Here is a 21,496-nt window from a genome sequence, read left to right on the forward strand (position 1 = left end):
TTTGGAAATACAGTATGGCTCACGTCTAGGGGAATACAGCAGTTTCCCCTTTAAAATCACATTGTGTCACTCCTGAAGCAAACTGCCGCTAATTGTATTAATTGTGATACAAAACTTGAAGCCAGATATTTTGAGCTATTACTTACAGTAATATTTCCTATCATTTTTAAGGAGGATACATTTGATGTATGACTACATTGTTTGATTACTGTTTGTTATCATTCCATGTATGATATAACCAGAGTTTCCTGATGTATAGTATCGCTGATACTAACATGTGAACATACACACTTGCTAGATATGTCAACGTTAATTTCAACTTACATTCTTATAATACAGTTATAGCTAATATGTAACGTAGGTATAATTGCGATTTCAAGCTGTTTGTTTGCAATATGTTGTTAGCATCTTACACAATACAGAAGACCACAGAAGCATAAGTCGCTGAACAGACAATACTGTGTAACAGACAGTTACGTTCAGGGGATTCGCATGATTAGTAAATGAGGTACTATTTGGTAAATTATAAACATTTAATTGAGGCAGCGAAACATGTTCACACATGCAGCACTCACAGCACCATGTTTTGTAAAGTGGAAGTTGCTGTGTTGTCGTGCATTTTTCTCTTAGTCATCATAGAAGTTCAAGATAGTTATGCAATTACTCTAAAGGACGTGTGTTATCTTAACAACAGGTAGCTAATTCCACTAATCTTGTCATGCTTGCATTTTGATCGATTCCACCACTTTTTACAGCTGATCACATTTGAAGAGAATGACATATGGACATGCTAACATAATTTTCCGTGTACCTACACTGCAGTTGTACAATACGAGGAGAAATCCACAGAGATAGCATTAACCAATTAATGTCTTCATTGTATGGGGAAGGTAAAGAGTGTGTTTATAAATCGAAGCTTTAAACGCAAAATAGGTCAGCCATAAGCTTTGTTGCAAGATGTGATACCACCTCCTATAAAGCAGTGTCTTGATTTCCTTGACTAGTAATTAAAATTATAAGCTAGTAGATAATAGTTTACGCTTGGTACGAAATAACATTGCTGGTAGCACTTATAAACAATTCTGTAACGTCCTTATTTGACGGTATTGCGGTGAAAAAGTGTGTATCTCCTGCTGCATTAATGTAGTACTTACACAATGGCATTGTCACTGATCTACACGCAACTGTGGATAGAATATTCATCCTGACAAGTTGGGACTTGCAGAAGTACTAGGACAGCACTTTTAGCAATTACCGATTCTGTAGAAATGTATGAATACAAGGACAGAAAAAAATGTGCAAGCTATCTAATAAACATACTACATCCAACAAATACTCTAACATGTCCGATCGTTAATACACATTCGCAGCACCTGAACATTTAATGTAATGTGTTACACAGTCTTGATGTTTGTAGGATAAGTACAGAAAATGTCCTATACTTTGCTAGTGGACAAGAAAGCCATTAATTACGATAGTGTGGCTATTTTGTGTTCAGTCACATACATTTCACCTAGAGGGATTACATTTTTTCTGTAGAACTGATACACGCAGTAACGTCAAACTAGCTAACAATATTTACCGCTATTTTGCGGAATATGCTATGATCTCTCTCTCTCTCTCTCTCTCTCTCTCTCTCTCTCTCTCTCTATCTCTCTCTCTCTCTCTCTATTTATCTCTCTCACACACACACTCTGCAATGTGAAAGTAACTCACCTCACCATTTTTTTAATTGAGTCTCTCAGTAGAGCATGTATGGACTCCAGTGTTCAGCAATCGTTAATGCAAAGCACTCAAATATTTCAACACAAATGCGTATCTGCAAGACTGTATTTACATATCCACCAGTTCTGTTTTGGCTGGCACATCTGCAATTTGGTCTGTTCTAGCGATTCGCCATTTTCCAGATTTGCCGTCCTTACAGCCAATTTTACCGATTTCCAGATTTGGTGCCATTCGACTAACGTTTTTCAGAATATACTATGACGTCATAGTACACACAGCAATAGCAAAATATCTTACCTCAGCATTTTTATTAACTCTTCATCTCAGTACAGCACCTGATCTCCTCACTACAGAGCACAGTCCTCTGATGGAGAGCAACAGCAAATAATTGATAAATAATACACGTGATTTTGAGTAATAAATTATGGGTCTCAGCAGTGCATGCTGACGTTTACTTAACGTCACAGTGATACGAAGGCAGCCTAACGGCAGTGTTAACCAGCGTAGCATGAGTCTTACTTCGGCGTTTCATCGCACTTACAGTGCATATACGTCACAATTACGCTGCATAAACTGTATAAACGCAGTGCGACGGTGTCAGATAGTATGGAAACTTTTGGGAACAGGTCCTCTCACTCGATCTGGTGCCACTCAAGTAACATTTTGCAAAGTATGCTATTATGTCATTATTTGACACTATGTCATTCTCATCACTACAGTGTTGCATAATTGGAGTAATGACAAAAACTTAATTTGGTATAACAAATACTCAAGAACTGGGCTAGGATGGAGAGCCTATTACTCAAAAGGAGTGGGAGCCCTTTCGTCCTTGAAGTGTAGACGGAAAATGAAGGACATCACACAATCGAATTATAGAAATTAGAATTGCTTGAGAGGTGAGGTGGGGGTTGAACGTGCATGCCTGGCCGAAACTTCAATATCCTGAGACTCTGAGACCCCCAGATGTGATTGACTAGAGCATAATGAAGACGACGCCCATATGTAATGCCAGTGGCCATAGTGTGTGGGGGTGGGGGAGGGAATTCTGAAAAAAATTATTCTGCAACATTAGGATTCCACGAATGCTAATTCAGACATTGGCGATTCTTGGAACGCTTATGCTGATATCAGTGATTCCAGGAATTGTGATGCTGACATCAGCGATTTTATGGACAGACTACCAGCAGCCCTCCCAATGCTGTCGCTTGAAAAACTGTTAGCGAGGAACTCTGGACAGTTTCCTCTAGAACATATCTGAGGCTTATCAAAATCAGTGATTAACTGTTCTGCTGGTCTTCTTGTTAGACATAGGTTCTTACAGGTGTTGTACGAGGTATGAGAATAAAGTAATGAGACTGATTTTCTTTGCAAGATGTGGCAACCCTGCAGGCTTGCATAGGCACAATGTCTTTGACCTTGATCTATAAGCTGATTCTAGTCCAAGCGGCACATCGATGCAACTGCTCAGTCATGAGTTGTGCTGTAAAAAGTAAACACATGTTTGTATCTCTCGTCACGGAAATGGGACCTCATAATATTGCGCAACGGTATGCCATTTCGTTTTGTGTTAAATTGCATGAAAACGCCACAACTTACGGTAAGCTTCAGAAATCTTTTGGAGAGGAGGTTATGTCAAGAGCTCAACTTTTCGTTGGCATAAAATGTTTAGTGAAGGCAGAATGTTGAAGATGAAAACCACAGTGGACGACCATCAATCTCACAGACAGATATCAACTTGGCCAGAGTGCGTGAGCTCATACGATCTGGTCGAAGCTTATCCGTGAAAATGAGTGCAGAAGAGCTGAACATCAATCGAGAAACGGTTCATCTAGTAATAACTGAAGATCTTGGTATGAGAAAGATTTGTGCAAAAATGGTCCCCAAAAATCTCACACCACAACAGCGAGAAACACGGAAAAATGTGGCAGCCGATCTGTTAGAGCAGGTGAAAATCAATCCAGAACTGTTGAGCCATGTTATCACTGGTCATGAATGTTGGTTTTTTCAGTACGATCCAGAGAGAAAACGCCACACTTCGCAATGGTGCTTAGAGGGATCACCCAGACCAAAAAAAGCTCCCGTGTCAAAGTCAAAAGTGAAATTCATGCTTGTGTGCTTCTTTGATTCCATGAGTATTGTTCTTAAAGAGTAGGTGCCTCCTGGACAAAAAGCTAACCAATATTATTACAAAGAAATTTTAGAAAGACTTCGTAAAAGAGTTCATCGTGTCCATGACAACATTGATGATAATTGGATTCTTCACCACTATAATGCGCCACCCCATACTGCTCTGTCAGTACAGCAATTTTTAACCTCAGAACAAATTTCAGTACTACCACAGCCACCTTATTCACCAAATATCGCTCTGTGCGACTTTTTTCTATGTGCATGAGTCAAAACGGCGGTCAAGGGACACCATTTTCAAACAACACAAGATGTCCAAAAAGCTGTGACGAGGGTATTGGAGGATATTACAGAAGATGAGTTCCATAAATGTTACCATCAATGGCAGAAGCGCTGGAAAAAGTATGTACAATCAGAAGGGAACTACTTTGAAGGAGACAACATTAAACTGGACTAACGGTAAACAAAATTTTTTTTCACATTAGTCTCATTACTTTATTGTCACACCTCGTATATTCCAAATTTTTACCTTATAGACGCCTGAACAACTGCAGGTGAATATCATTTCATTACCCTTAAGTTTTTGTGATATAGTTAACTCCACATTAAATTTTGTTCATTGCATGAACCACAACTGTAATCACTAGTCAAATGAGCAACCTTTTATTCACAGTTTCGAGTTCCTCACTAAGTTATTCAGGCAAACTCTTCACAAACCTTAAGTCGCAAATATCTTATTAAATAAACACAAACAATTAAAACAAATAGAATGAATGATTCATGCAGTGGTAACCTTTTTGTGCAGCTGTCATAAGGTCTTTGTTTTTGGCAATCAGTAATGATAATACAGAACAATACTTCCAACAAATTGTTGGTCTGTTTATCAGTATGTCAAATATGCTTATTTCATTGCTGAGTTTCCTTCCACCCTCTTTTAAACCTTTTATTGCTGACTTCAATATGCATTCAACAGTGTATCATACACTTATTTAGCGTGTCTATATTTTTGCTGATTTTGTTAAAATCGCTTTTGCACATAAGCATCAATACGTTTCGTAAGACTTTTGTATAAAAATGGTACTAATTTCACAGAACTCATCTCTTTACTACGGTTTCAGTGCTGTCATCAGATTTTCTGTAACTTGTATGGAAATGATTCTAACTCCATTTGTGACTATATGAAGCTTTGCATTTTTGACAAACGGAATGTCGCCATGCTGTGTAGCGGCCATAACTATGTGGTAACTAGTTTCAGCCCTTGTCTCCGGCAGATGGCTCTGGTTTACTGGTTGGCATGGTGCCTACTCATTGCCTCTCTTGGCTCGAGGTGGCCTATCTGAACTCTAAAGGGCTCCTCCTGACTGCCTGGCCTGATCAATATACCTCAGCTTACCAGCCACATACTGCTCGATCAAAGCTCACGTTTGTGACCAATTTCTGTATCATAAATTTCGTTTGTAGGCTCACAGAGGGAAACACACTGCATGTGAAAAGCCTACCATATAAAGGCCCTTGGCACTCAGTCTAAAGCTGTTTAGAAGCCAGCACAAGATGCAGGTCCTTTTAGAGATGTTTGCGTTTTCCCAGCAGCATTCTGACGGTATCAATAGCGTCTATAGTGTCTAAACTCACTGGTGCAATCAGACTGGTTGGACGGTGTTTCTTTTACCTTATTTAATCTGTTTGGAAGCGTTTTGCCCCACGCGTTCAGTGCTTGTAATGTTATTTATGTTGGGTGCAGGGAATGGCAATTGAATCTCAATGTAGACAAATGTAATGCGCTGCGAATACATAGAAAGAAAGACCCTTTATCATTTAGCTGCAGTATAGCAGGTCAGCAACTGGAAGCAGTTAATTCCATAAATCATCTGAGAGCAGGCATTAGGAGTGATTTAAAATGGAATGACCATATAAAATTAATCGTCAGTAAAGCAGATGTCAGACTGAGATTCATTGGAAGAATCACAAGGAAATGCAGTCCGAAAACAAAGGAAGTAGGTTACAGTACACTTTTTCACCCACTGCTTGAATACTGCTCGCTGTTGTGGGATCCGTACCAGATAGGGATGATAGAAGACATAGAGAAGATCCAACGGAGAGCAGCGCGCGTCGTTACAGGATCATTTAATAATTGCGAAATCGTTACGGAGACGACAGATAAACTCCAGTGGAAGACTCTGCAAGAGAGACGCTTAGTAGCTCGGTACCAGCTATTGTTGAAGTTTCGAGGACATACCTTCACGGAGAAGTCAAGCAGTATATTTCTCCTTGCTACGTATGTCTCGCGAAGAGACCATGAGGATAAAACCAGAGTGATTAGAGCTCACACAGAGGCATACCGACAATCTTTCTTTCCACGAACAATACGAGACTGGAATAGAAGGGAGAACCGATAGAGATACTCAAGGTCTACTCCGCCACACACTGTCACGTGGCTTGCGGAGTATGGATGTAGATGTAGATAACTTTTTGATCAGCATGGCGGCGAACTGGTATGACATGGGCATACAAAAATTGCCACAGCGTCTACAAAAATGAGTCGACAGAAAAGGTGATTATGTCGAAAAATATCTAAATGTTCAAGCTGTAAACTGATGTAAACCATTGTAGAAATACAGGTCTATTTAGTTTCAAAAAAATAGGGGACCACACTTTTGGGTCTACTTTCGTACAATCTCAATGGCAATGAAGGAAGAAGAACCACAAGGGGAAGGTTGGTCTCCATAGCCTGGGAAGGCAACCAATCTAAGGGGGTAAACCTTGAAATCAAACATACTGGAGCTTACAACTTTCGTAGTAACATGGTTAGGTATTAACAATCCTAATCCACCCAACAACATTTTCAAAGAAAGTATGGAGGATAAACTTAGGATATAATTACTCCAGGTGGTACTCAATCCACCGTCGCCTCGGACGACGTTAGTGGGCCTTTAGATTATGGGGAGCCCTCACCAACATGCTACAAGGATGAGTCGGAGCATCCTGAAACCTCTAGAAACAAGATACGGCATGAACAATGCAACTACTTCGCCATGCTGAACGTCGACCCCTCGCTCAAGATGGGCAAGATGAAGCAACTGACAGACACCCTGTCACAAAACAAGATCCTTATCACAGCAGTACAAGAGACCAGGTTTACAGATGAACATGCCTTTGAATCTCAGGGTTATCGAATCTTCAAGGGCAAAGTGGGACGTAGGAAGATGAGGAACGTCCATCACCTGGGAACTGGATTCATTGTCAGTAACAAAATACTTCACTGAGTTATCGACTTCCATTCACCAAATAGTCGAGTGTCTCTATTAACATTTCGTTGCTCCAATAAGGTCTACACCATTGTGAATGTACAAGCACCTATTAACCAGGACAACAAGAAAAACACTGAAGGCATAGACCAATTTTGAGAAGAACTCAAGGACACTATCGGCAAGATTCCAGAGCGGAATACAGTCATATTATTGGTTAATGTTAAAGCCCAGTTAAGAAAAGAGCGGAAGTATAAATATATAGTGGGGGAATACTAAGCTCACGTGCGCACCAACAGAAATGGAGAACAACTAGTGGGACACTGTAAAGCATTTACGCTAGTAATGAAATCAACGGCCTTCAAGCATCTACCAAGAAAACAGAAGACATGGACTTCACTCAACAAACTCCTAGGAGAGTTTTAAATAGATCATGTGGCCATTTCAAGAAAGTCCTGTAGAGAAGTCCAGAATGTGAGAGTGTTAAGAGGGACGAATGTGGACTCAGACCACTACCTCTCAAAAATAAAGTTCCGATTTCTACCTAGATATACAAGAAAGTTTCAAACTCCCAGACTTACCAAGCTTGGCTTGGAAAAACTGAAAACCTGCAATATGCTTACAGAGAGAATACATACACTAGATAATGAATGCAACAACTGGGACCAAGTAAGGGACAAATTAGTAAAAGCCGCAACAGAAATCGCCCCACTAAAGAAACAGAAGAAACATGACTGGTGGACAAGTATCTGCGACAAAGGAGTTGCAAAGAGAGAAGCAGCTTACCTAAGATGGAGCTCACAGAAGTTCGAAACAAACAAGGAAAAGTTCGTAGAACAGCGCAGGCTAACTGCCAAAACCATCAGGCAGGTTAAACGTCAGTACACTCAGGACCAACTGGCTCAGTTAGATGAAGGTTTATAGAAGAATAACACTAGAAACTTTTACCAAACTTTCAAGTGAAACCTTAGAAGCTATGCCCCACCTAGTTTACACTTCAGCGGACCAGACGGAAACATAGCCTATAATGACAAAGACAGCTGCCGCATATTGGCCAAATGTTTTGAGAATCACCTTAACTGTGAGTCCCCTAAAACCTCCTTTATCTATGAGGACAGTCCCAGACAACCAAGCTCTCATCCTCCAACAGAAGAAGAAGTGAAAAACATCTTTCAGTCCCTGAAGAATAACAAAGCACCAGGAGAGGACACTATAGTTGCAGAGCTGTGGAAGCAGGCTGGAGACAAAGCAATCAGCAAGTTGACCGACATCCTACGGGACATTTGGGATACTGAGAAGTTACTGGATGACTGGACATCTGCTCTGATCCACTCCTTACACAAGAAGGGAGATTTGACTGACTTCAACAATTATAGAGGGATCTCATTGATACCAGTCGCCTATAAGATATTATCTTATTAAATAGAGCCGAAACTCAATTGGACCCAAAACTTGGAGATTATCAGGGTGGTTTTGGAAAAGGACGTTCCTGTGCTGAACAGATCCTTAACTTGAATTCAGTACTAAGTCAAATTAAACTAGTGAATAAACAGTGAATAGTTACTTTCGTTGACTTGAAGAAAGCATACTATTCAATGGACAGATATACTCTTATAAGAATTTTGCAAAAATGGGCCTGGACCAGAAAACTCACAGTCTTCTCCAAACGACCTTCAGTAACACTAGATCACGAGTAAAGTTCAGGGGAATACTTTCAGAAAGCTTTGAGATAAAGGCAGGAGTTAGACAGGGAGATGGACTTTCAAGAAATGGAAATACAAAATATACCAAGAGGTATTTACCTGGGACACAAACGGAAGGGACTAGTAGTAGACTATTTAGCTTTTGCAGATGATCTGGCACTTATAGCAAGCTCAGTGGAAGTACCAGTAAAGCACTTCAATATGCTCAAACTCGAGGCTGCCAAGGTAGGACTTCATTTGTCACTAGAAAAGACAAAATACCTCACCAACACCAGTGATACTCTCAGTGAACTACAGTTGGAAAAAGTCAAATTGAGAAAGTTGACAGATTCAGGTATCTAGCAGAATGGTTGGAACCCAACCTATCAGAAAGAACAGCACTAACGATTCGGATTAATAAGTTACAATTAGAATATCGATTACCCAAGAAGATCTATAATAAGAAATGCCTATCCCACAATTACAAACTAAAACACTGCCAAACAGTTTCCATCCTGAAGTCCTATACGCCTCAGAATGCTTGAATATGAACAAGAAAGGCTTGCAGATAAAATAAGAGATTCAGGGGAGGAAGATCATGAGAAAAGTCCTGGAAACGGTCAAAATAGATGGTGACTACAGAAGACAATCGAACCAGGAGCTATACAACCATACCGAGAAAATCACAGATGTAGCCTTGAATAGACGTCTCGCTTTCTACGAACATATCACAAGGATGGACCAAAAAAGACTAGCCCACCGACTTCTCAACTACTGGAAGAGCAGGAAACCGTGACACCATGGCTGATAGAAGTCAAGAAAGATATCCAGCGACTGAACGTAATTGAAAGTGACGTTAGAAACCGAACACTTCTCAGAAGGATACTAAAAGAAAAGAGGTTTCAGGACAAATCACCCCATAAGAAGACGAGCGCCCTGTGGACAAAGGAGAGAAAGGAGAAACTTAGCCAGAGTTTGTGAGATTACTGGGAAAACATCAAGTCGCTCCCCAAGCTGAAAAGTTGAATATCGTGGTCCTTAGCTGGTGCTTTCAAAAGAAGAAAAAGAAGTCAGAACATAATAGCCTACACCATTTTGGAAAGAAAAGCTGTTTCAACCTTCGGTTATCGTTAATATGACTAAATATGGTATCACAATATTGGGCAAATTGACTGGAAGTCCTTGTTGATCTAGGAAAATTTGTGCACTTCTTAAGCTGTACAGCTGCTTTGCAGTGTGAATCAGATTCTGAGTCGTCACGGCGCATTGTACTTTTGGTTTAATACCTGTTCCATTAGGTAATTTAATCCAGAAACGGTAGCTTGCCGCTGAAAAACTGTTACACGAAATTTGTCACTGAACCGTGGTTGACCAAATCAGTATAATTTTTATTGCACAATGCCCATTGCCATTTTGAATTCTTTATAGTTATTAAACCTTAAAGGGGCATTTATTCGTAAATTAGCTTATTTTTCATTATATGTAATACATTCATTATTATCATTACAACTCAAACTAGAGTCCTCCTGAGATTATATTCGAATTTTGTGAAAGATATTGAGTCTTAAAAATTTCAAGGTTCAAATTATTTATAGCCATTTATGTCAGTCTGACATCAGTAAATTCAAATATTTGAATATTTACCCAACTTTTCTGCAATGCTACAGTTTAACACTTTAAAGCGTTTCATTTTTCTGCTTAAAAAAAGAAAAAGGGTATTTGAAATGTAAATTTCGTTTTTAGTCTGTTGTAATGATTTGAATGCAACTGGCCATTTACCTGTGTCTTTAGGTCCTGTTAGGTGATCTGGTTATGGCAAGTGACAGATTGTGACCTGTGTGATGGCGTCTTTTTAAATATCCTTGTCCTGAATTTGACACTGTATAGCTTTTGAAAACTTTTACATTTAAGGCGCAAATAATTTGACTATGAGTGATGACCTTTTAAAATAAATTTTTGTTGAAACATGTTATTTAATTGTGTATCAAGGTTGAAAGATTACTGCCTCTACTTATTGCAGCCTGGATATCCTGCCCAACAGCTAACTATGCTGACACCAAGGTGACGTAACATACCAAGATTACTTCATCTCCTGTCAGAAGGCATTCTCCATTCCATTAAGATGAGGCTATAGTTCAGTGATTCATGATGTACTGGAACCTCATACTTCTTCAGAATTTCAGTCTTATTTCCGTCGATACTTATTGTTTTACCGTTTCCTGTATTTTTAGGGGCGATTTTTGCTTCTTTCGGTGTTGTAGATTCTGTAGGGCCTTAGGTTGATGCTTCGTCATATAAAATTTCTTTGGACAATTCTTTGTTTAACTTCTTATTATTTTCGTTAGCGTTTATCCTATGCCGGCCGGAGTGGCCGAGCGGTTCTAGACACTACAGTCTGGAACCGCGCGACTGCTTCGGTCGCAGGTTCGAATCCTGACTCGGCCATGGATGTGTGTGATGGCCTTAGATTAGTTAGGTTTAAGTAGTTCTGAGCTCTAGGGGACTGATGACCTCAGAAGTTAAGTCCCATAGTGCTCAGAGCCATTCGAACCATTTTTTTTCCCTATCTGTTACGTGCTCCCTATACTTGAGATTCGCAAATTTATTGTAATTTAACTTTTCGGCCGGATACATTAGCTGTCACGGCAGTCATAAGTTACCTGAGTTAGGGAAATGGTGTCTGCTATCTATGAACTATGTAATCTTTGTTCTATGTGAGATCGTATTTTAACTGCTTGTGTATCTTATTTTGTTAGAATTTGCCTAAACGAGTTTAATATCCACTCTCAATTTGGTCGGTGCAGCAGCCGCAGTCGTTAATCTGCCGAGCGGTTTCCATCCGGAGATGGTTAACCTTCCTGCCTCGCAAGCTAACATGCTGCCTGTTATGGTATATGAGCAGTGGGAAACTTCTCGTTTGATACTTTTTTATGATATTCATATCATCTTTCATTAATACCCTTATGGGAATTAATAGCATCCCAGAATGGTTTTTACTGTATTCGTTGTATTCTTGGTCTCATTATTTCTAAATTGACAAATTTTGAAAATGTCCATTTCTGTTCCAGGTGTTTCAGCACTTATTCTCCAGATTTTGAGGCTTCATCATTCAGTGAAGATGCAGTTTTAACCTCCTCAGTTCTTTGTCAGTCATTTCTATGTTCCATGACGATTTGTGCAATAAAAAGTAATAATGTGAAAAGTGTCATTTTACATTCAGATGACAACTTAATTTTTACATATGGCTATAAGCTGAACATTTATAAAGTAGTCTTCTCTTAGTTTTGACAGATGTGAGTTAGTAATTACTGCTCACCATCTTAAACATCTGATAGTAATAAAACTTCTTCTACAAAGAAGAATGAGTAGTCAATGACAAATCATTTTAGTTTTTTTTTAATTTTACTTCGCTGTCTGTCAGAAATTTTATATCCCTGGATAAATTATCAAAAATTTTTGTTAAAGAATTTTGAACTCATTCTTGTGCTTAATAAAACCTTAACATGAAGTAATGGATGTCATTTTTCCTTCTGGTTTTGTAACTATGTATATCATTATTACTTTTGAACTCCAGTGGATTATTTGCAACAGCTTTCATGAGGAAATAAGCATACTGTGAAGCAGTAGTCAGAATCCCAACTCTGTAAACATACATCTACAAGATGATCACAGATGTGTTTTGCACATATTACTCTTACAACACATGTTTGAGCAATGAAGACTTTCTTCTTTAAAGATGATTTACCCTTGAACATTATTTCATATGATATTATTCAATGAAAATATGAAAAATATGTCAACTTTCTGATTTGTCTCTCCCCAACTTTCACAATCTTTGTAAGTGCAACCGTGGCTGAACTAAGTTTTCTTAAGAGTTGCAAAATGAATTTTTTCGAGTTTTATGTCTCATCAGCATGAACACCTAAGAATTTGGAATCTTCCACTCTATTTATTATTTCCTTATGATCTGTTATACTTACCATTGATGTTGTACCTACAAATGTGCAGAACTGAAGATGTTGCGTCTTTTTAAAATTGAGGGTGAGGCCATTCACAGAAACACAGTCAATGATACTTTTAAAAACATTGTTTACTCTTTCTTCTGTTTCTTTATGTATGGTTGTATTGATTATAATACTAATGTAATTCTGCTTGTTGTATACTGTAAGTCCATTTACATATACAACAAACAATAGTGGACCTAAGATTGAGCCTTGGGGAACCCCATACATACATACATACATACATACATATATATATATATATATATATATATATATATATATATATATATGTATGTATATGTATATGTATATGTATATATATGATTTCTGCCTAGTCAGAATAATGTCACCAGGACTACATTGGTTATAGATGGCAGCACAAGCATTGGAGGGTATATAAAGCTTGCTAGGGGATGCGAAAAACAGTGCAGTCATCAACGTCGTAATATGGCAACAGATAGACTTATTTGACTCGCATAAGGACAGTATCATTGGCTTTCAGGCCTAAGATGCAATCGTTACTGAAGTACTGTGTTGGTTAACAGTTTGTGTGCCATTATGGTTAAAGAATACCATGCATGGCAAAATGGTGTTACCCAAAATCGGCGCCAGGACAACTGTTGTGCACCATGGGCCATAGACAAGAGAAATGGACAATGACCTTGGAGATGTGTTAGAGCGAATAGAAGCACTGTTGTTGAGCAACTGACTGCCCAGATGAACCAAGGGACTTCCAACACCGTCTCCTCGATAGCTGCTCAGTGATGAGCATATGCGCCTCTGCAGCAGGCACCTGGTTCATGGACCCATACTGACTACTATCCTTTGGCGAAGAAGGCTGGAATTTGCACGCTAGCACTGACACTGGAGTTCAACTGTGTGGCGACAGATGGCCCTTTCTGTGAATCACACTTTACGTTCCACAGGATTGAGGCAGACTTGCTTTAAGAAATTTTGTACTATGGTTCCAGGCCAGAGGAGAAAGCAATACGGTCTGAGGATTGTTTTTGTGGTATCCCAAGGGTAATCTCGTCATTTTGGAAGACCCAATGGATCAACACAAGAGTTCCTCTATCCTTGGGGATGATGTCAGTATTAGGGTAAGGGCATGTTTATACTTGCTTTCTTGGTTATTTTCGTGAGTATCTTCTTTAAATTTTAAACTGATTACCTATAAACGTTCTTTGTTTAAAGGGTGAGTATTCCTTTGTTTAAATTTACTGAAGAATTTTAATTAATTGTGTTATTTTGTGGGATCAGTGATATGAAGTTTTGTATCTTAGGCCATCTATCTATTTTCTGTTTGTTTATTAACAAGAGGATACAGGCCTACTGCAGGATGAGGCGAATCGATTGTCGATTGTGGAGTTTCTTGGTCTAAGATCCAAAATGTATCCATATCTTACAACAGATGTGGACACTCTGAGGTGGACTAAGGATATGAGACATGCGGCATCATGTGTCGTCATGGTTGAAGACTACTTGCAGTGCCGTGGTGGTAATTAATTGATCAATGTACTTATCAATTAGATATCAAAAGTGCATCCATGCCACCCTTACTGTTCTACTGATGTCCACACCTTCATGCTCTTTTTCCTTCACATGATAACTTGCAAGTTGTCACACAGCTCACACAGTGTAGGTGCGTGATTGAGAGAGTAACAGCATGAGTTAACTGTAGCCCCTGGCCGCCAAATTCCCCAGATTTAAAATCCCTTGAGAATCTGTAGAAGCACCTTGATCAGGCTGTTCGCGCAATGGAACCTCAGCCAAGAAACCTACCTCAGCTGGCCACAGTACTAGAATTGACTTTACTACAAATCGTTGATGGTACCTTCCAGAATCTGATTCACTCTCTTCCTGTACATGTTTCCATGGCGTGCATCGCAAAAGGTAGGGCGTTACACTTTGTAGGGGAATCTGTGGAGCCACCATGAAGCTGTTCGCACAGTGGATACTCAGCCGAGAAACCTAGGTCAGCTGGCCACAGCACTTGAGTTGACATAGCTACAAATCCTTGATGGTACCTTCCAGAATCTGATTCACTCTCTTCCTGTACATGTCGCCATGGTCTGCATTTGCAAAAAGTAGGGTGTTACACTTTGGAGGGATATAAAATGGAATGATCGTGTAAGCTCAGTTCTGGGTAAAGCCTGTGGCTGATTACGATTTATTTGTAGAACAGTCGGGAAATACAATTCCATATAAAACACTCGTGTGGCTCATTCGAGAATATTAGTAAAGTGCGTGGGCCCATACGAAAGTAGTGGTTATGGAATAGATACAGAGAAGGGAGGCCGAGTGTCATAGGGTTATTTGACTCGTAGGAGAGTGTCACAGAGATGCTAAAGAAATTGAACTGCCAGGCTCTTAATGACAGACAAAAACTGACCCTAGAAGGCTTTGAAGAAGAAGCTTTAAATGACGTATTGCTCCCTTGAGGATCGTGATGACCAGATATTGTTAATGATATTGCGCACACAGCACTTAAACATTCACCGCTCTCCATACATGATTGGAATGGGAAGAAGAAATAACGACTCCCACAACGGGAAGCACTGTCTGCGACACAGCTGACAGTGGTTTGCACAGTACGGTGGAGAGGTGTAGACTGGCGGAGCAGTCAGGGGGAGAGGCGCAGGAAGCGGAGCATGTCGGTGTAGCCGAAGAGGCGCGCCACGTCGTAGGGCGTGCGGCCGTCGGCGTCGGCGGCGTCGCGGCGCGCGCCTGCGTGCAGCAGGGCGCTGACGGCGTCCAGCGACCCCCTGGAGACGGCGCGGTGCAGCGCGGTGTCGCCGTCGCCATCGCGCACCTCGGTGTCGGCGCCGGCGGCCAGCAGCAGCCGCGCCGCCGCCACGTTGCCGGTGCGCACGGCGTAGTGCAGCGCCGTCGAGCCGGTGGCGTCCGCCGCGTTGAGCGCGGCCCCCGCCTCCACCAGCGCCTGCACCACCTCCGGCCGGCCCCGCGCCGCCGCCGCGTGCAGCGGGGTGTTGCCGTGCCGGTCGCGCGCGTCGGGGTCCATCCCGGCGGCCACCAGCGTCCTGAAACACACACGCCAGTGACGAGAGAATTATGCTCTGCTCTTTAACAAAGCATCGGACACAGGACGTGCATCATCGATCTTTCCGAGATGTGGTGAATGAGCTTCCAAACGAATCGACGTTGCTTCCTCCATCTTTACTTTTTAAGAATCAAGAGCCTCCCAACAGAGGTGAATAAACTGTGCAGTGGCCAGATAGTCCAATTGTAAGGTGCCTCTTGCGTGAGGAAGATATTTTTACCAGTTTTAATAAACTATTGTCTCTTATTGATGTATTCACGATAGTTAGGAAGTACTGCAGTCCGTAGCCGGCCTTGAGTCGGAGAGCATTTCTCACGCTGGCTGGCTAGGTGACGAAGCGACCATATGTCGCGCATAGTGGGGTGGGGCTCGGCGCTGGACCATAGCAACAAGCGTCAGCCTGGGAAATATACGTGATGGGAAGTACCGCCATCTTGGCGCCAAAGTCACCGATTTTGTTTGTTTATATTTAATAATTAAAGTCATTTATGACAACATGACAACATGACAACATGACAACATGACAAAATGAATACTAAGAGGAGCCTCTGGATGTTTAAAACTATTTATCATAATTTTGCCTCATTAAAATTCACACCCGTTCATTAACAAATGCATATCTTAGTAAGCACGAACTTGATCAAAAACCCACGAACTGTGACGAAACTAGTAAGAGATATGGACTGTGCGCCAAAGTCAGCAGCCGGCGTTAAGAGCTCTTCCTGTCTTGTTCGACGGTAGCCATGCTCTTGGTTACGAGTAGTTTGTGACGTGAGTGAGGAATAAAAGTGATATTATGGCGTTCTGAATGTTAATTTCGAGTAAATAGATACCCCAAAGTTGATCGACAGCAGTTTTAGATAATTAGCTTCCACCGACAGAGACATCCAATGCGCCAATGAAGAATCTGCACGGGACGACATTTACGAGAGCTGTACCGCTCACAGGTAGGAGGAAATCCGACGACATGACCCACCAAGGCGGATCAAGGAAGGTCCGATTTACACACGCAAATTCTGGGTGGAAATGCTTACCACTTATACTGTACATCACATATACCACCCTCTACCGACTTGCGGCTATGCTGAGTAATAACAGGATCAGTTTACAAGCGAGGGCATCTTGCACAATCAACGAAGGGGCATCAGAGCAAAAATCGTGTAGTCGCAATTTTTTATGCACTGGTGGGAGGGACTGCAACGAAAAACACTTTAAAAACCTTGATCCGTGTGACGTGAGAGTTGTAACAGGACACCCTCTTCTAGCATTACTTTTCCTCAACAGTAGTTGTCGATACCAGTATTACTTTTCAAATTTTGGACAGGTCTGTATGATCTCGGGTGCTTTTCTGTAAACTTTCATGTAATTTTATACACAATCTGTTATATTTCAAGCTAAAATTTATGAAAAGGAATTGCTTTATTTTAGATGTTACAATCGATAAGTCTGAATAGACAGTTAAAATTATCTTTTTAGAAACATTTGAAATTACGAATTATTTGGCACAATTAAAATTTCTGTTCTTAATTACACAATCTAGTACTATTTACTATCTTTACTTCTGGATTCATTTATGTAATAATAATCGAAACTAACAGAAATTCATTTGTCAAGAAAACATGTAAACCCATTGAAATATTGTCATTTCCTCTGAGTGAGTTGGTAGTAAGCATTCCTCTGATGCCGTAGGACGTATTTTTGTATTTTGGGGGACTAATGTAACTTTGGCTTTGATAATGTCAAAATTCAAAAGATTGATATACTAAAATGTGATATAATATATTAACGTAACAACAAAAATTCTGCAACAACAATCTTCAAATTTACTTAGATCAATTCATACCATGAGGACCTAAAGTGTGAGAATTTGAGATTCAAGAATCAGGCCTCTAGACAAGAAGAACTAGAGCCAACTCTACACGAAAAGCTAAGTAAACTAGAAAGTTTATTGTAATATTTGCTCGAGACGGCTGTGGTAACAGATCGGTTCTAGGCGCTTCAGTTCAAAACTGCGCGACTGCTACGGTCGCAGGTTCGAATCCTGCCACAGGCATGGATGTGTATGATGTCCTTAGGTTAGTTAGGTTTAACTAGTTCTAGGTTCTAGGGGACCGATGACCTCAGATGTTAAGTTCCATAGTGCTCAGAGCCATTTGAACCATTTTTTGAATCTTTGCTCCTCTCAGATTTTCCATAAAAGGCTTTTTCATATTATGGAGAATAGCTGGAACCAGGAAGGAAGGGGGAGATTATAGCGCGAAGGGCGAGAGGGGTTTAATGGTCACATTTAGCTTTTTCTAGAAAACCAAGGCTTCTAGCGAAAATGTTTCTCCTTACAAAATTGGGCTAGATTAAATTTCCTACGTGACAAATCGATGTTCATTGTAAAATGAAGTGGGTTAAGAACAAACATAAGATGTATGCACCACATCTAAGTGCGCTGCATACGTATAAGTATCAAACTATGTACAACAGGTTGAAGGGGAAAGGGGGGGGCTTGGTAGAAGCTTGAGGGAAGATAGGGCAATAGATTGTGGCTACACTCTCCCTCCTTCATACGTCAGCAAACTGAAGAGCGAACAGGTGACTCCCCACTATCTACTACTATTTCATACAGTGGTATCAATCCTTCGACAGGGCACCTCATGAGTCACTGGTGACGCAGTGTGCAGACATGTCCAGGTGGTCTTTCTTTTCCATAAAGTACATCAATACTACATCGAATGCAGATTTTACGCACTAATGATGCTAACACAGGAAACATACATGGACAGAATCCACGTAAATATCTCCACAGAATTTATCCCTAAATATGGTTCTGCTGCACTTTGATGTGGGACACCCATTTAATACTTGTCTTTAATTCATTTCATTTAACAATAAAAATTAATTTTCTACCACTGAAACACTATGTTTAAAAATATGCGATTTTTCCATCCCCTGAATTGTGGAAACTATTAATCCTAAAGAAAAATGAAAATGTTGGAAATGTAATGTTGTTTAGTTTTCTGCTGGGAAAAGAAAAAACATAAAAAGTGACCTTCAAACGACCTCTTTCAAACCCGCACCTCACACCCAAATGGTCACAATTTAGTGTGTTGTTCATCGTACCCATTAATACCACTGCACAAAAATTTGCGACTGAATGAATTTTTTTCTTATTCGACCTGTTTTGTTGACTGGGGTAAAAGCTGCTCTGCCTTCTTAGGCCATATATTGTAGACGAAGCATTAAAGAATTTAAAATGAACAGCAGAGCGCCAGATAATGTGTAGTGGTAAATGGGTAAGATCCATTACTTTCCATGTGGAACGGAAAGTTCTTGTATGCTCTCACTCACTACCCAATGAGCATACCGCCTTGAGTAAGAAATCTTTCGACATGTTCAGTAGACACTACAGGATACAGAGGATTCCATGTCTCAATGCTATTGAGATAGAAATGGTCCGACTGTATCACATCTTCCACGTGAGGCCTTGGATGGAATAATGTAACAAGGAGAGGGAGCAAACGGATACGTGATTGAACTTATATTGTGACAATAAACCTTTGATTAATTGGCCAGTGTAAATAATTTGTAAGTTACATCAATTTGTGACTTATTTTTCATGTTTGTAGAACGTTGGTACTTTCAGTAGTAAAGTGTAAGACTTTTTTCGATAGTGGATGAGGATTTTCTAGTAGACTACATATAGCTACCCACTTTCTAAATGTTAAAGGAACGTAATGATGCAATAGATGGACGAACTTACGTGTAACACGAAATCGAGCATGTATCTATGTGCAAGAGGCATGGAGAGGTAGTGGATGAGGATTTTCTAGTAGACTACATATAGCTACCCACTTTCTAAATGTTAAAGGAACGTAATGATGCAATAGATGGACGAACTTACGTGTAACACGAAATCGAGCATGTATCTATGTGCAAGAGGCATGGAGAGGTAGGACATACCAAAATGAACCTTACATGCTTGCTATTCTGAGAGCGTCATAAGAGAAGCACGGGTAAGGTAATCGAGGAAGGTATACTAAAGTTTTGTACTTTGATTGTCTATATAGGGATTTTCAAAATTACACCGACAAACTTCGAGAAGATGTAGAATGTGTCTTGAGGGGAAAAAAATGTGGATAGGACCTTGTGTCTGGAAACGTCATCCAACGGCGCTACAGAGCATCAAAGTTATAGGAACCGGTGCCCATATACAGGGTGGTCAGTAAATGTGTGAAATGCTTGTAGGGATGTTACAGGGCAGGTTGTACTGAGACATAAATGTTAAGAAAGAAATTCGCTACATTGCTCCGTTTCCGAGTTATTTAGCATAGAATTTAGCCAGTCGGGGCGTCACACCGTACACATTCAAGCGGCCTGCCAGGGGGGGGGGGGGGGGGGGGGGGGAGGGAGGGTTGTCTAACGAGTGCTTTGTCTCGTTAGCTAGCTGAAACTTGAATTTACGTTACGCACTTGACGATCTGATTGGCTAACTTCAATGTTAAATAACTTGGAAACGGCGCAATGTATCGATTTTTTTTTCTTAACATTTATATCAGTACAACTTTCCCTACAACATCACTACAAGCGCTTCAGACATTTTCTGACCACCCTGTATATATATATATATATATATATATATATATATATGATTTCGGGATGATGTTACAAACTTTCAAGGATGTCAGAGATGGATGAATGTATCAATTTGTAAGGGATATGTACCAGTACTGTTGTTACAAGATTGTAGGGTAGGCAGTTTTACGAGGTGGTGTTAGTATGGACCAAAACAAGAAGAAATGCTGTTAAACAAGGGCTTTAAAATGCATATCTTAGGTCTATTAGCACTCCCTCATCTTCGATATTGTGAAATACATTTCCTTTACTGAGATAGTGCTAGTAACTCTGATGAATACATTTTAGAGCATATGTTTACTAGACATTTTGTTCTTGATTTGGTCGATACTACCATATATGGAAGTAGCCTACCCTGCAATCTTAGCAATAACAGTATTTGTACATATGTTGCACTGTCACATGTATCAGAACGATTTTAACTAATGACTTTCGACTCGTCTGCTTCCAGATGATGGTCCTTTAACTCAAACTGATACATTTAACCTTCTCCATCACCACTGAAAGTTCGTAAAATCATCACGGAATGGCGCTGTGTATACATAAACACACAGGCGCCGCTGCCTGTAACGTCTACGCTCGGTATCGCCACAGAAGACAACTGTAGTTTAACTGAAGTGTTTGCTTCGCACTAAAACGGTTGTTCCGTTTGAAGACTCACTAGCTGCATCGGGACGCCGCCAAACCACAGGAACATGAGAGGCTTGAACTTACAGTAAGTATGGCCAAGAATTTGGCTTGCGACAGACGCCCTGGTGGCTCAAGGATGCAACAGTTTGAAAAACTTCGAAAACATAGTGCCGTACAGCACGCTCAGCACTCGGCCTGGCTGACTCAGTTCTCCCCACCTCCTTGTCACACTGAGTACGAGCAGAGGGTAGAAGTTACACTGCAAACGCACCACATTTAAATGTCAGTGCAGTCGCACTATATACGATTTAGTTTTGTATTTCAATTTCTCAGTAACACAAATGGGGAAAAATATTTTTGGGATTCTTTCATTTCTTGGCGCGCTGAAGACATAATACACTG

General features: G+C 40.4%; 1 protein-coding gene across 1 annotated transcript in view; it reads right to left on the minus strand.

The window, feature by feature from the left end:
- Window positions 1-13,102: 13,102 nt before the first annotated feature.
- The window catches only part of LOC126336077 (ankyrin homolog), a 57,842-nt gene continuing 49,448 nt past the window's right edge, over window positions 13,103-21,496 (minus strand). The window contains exon 3 of the mRNA XM_049999557.1: window positions 13,103-15,821. Coding sequence (XP_049855514.1) covers window positions 15,404-15,821 — 418 coding nt within the window. The 3' untranslated portion in view covers window positions 13,103-15,403. The remainder of the gene's footprint in view (window positions 15,822-21,496) is intronic.

This window comes from Schistocerca gregaria, chromosome 2 (genome assembly GCF_023897955.1).
Source record: "Schistocerca gregaria isolate iqSchGreg1 chromosome 2, iqSchGreg1.2, whole genome shotgun sequence".
NCBI classification, from domain to species: Eukaryota; Metazoa; Arthropoda; class Insecta; order Orthoptera; family Acrididae; genus Schistocerca; species Schistocerca gregaria.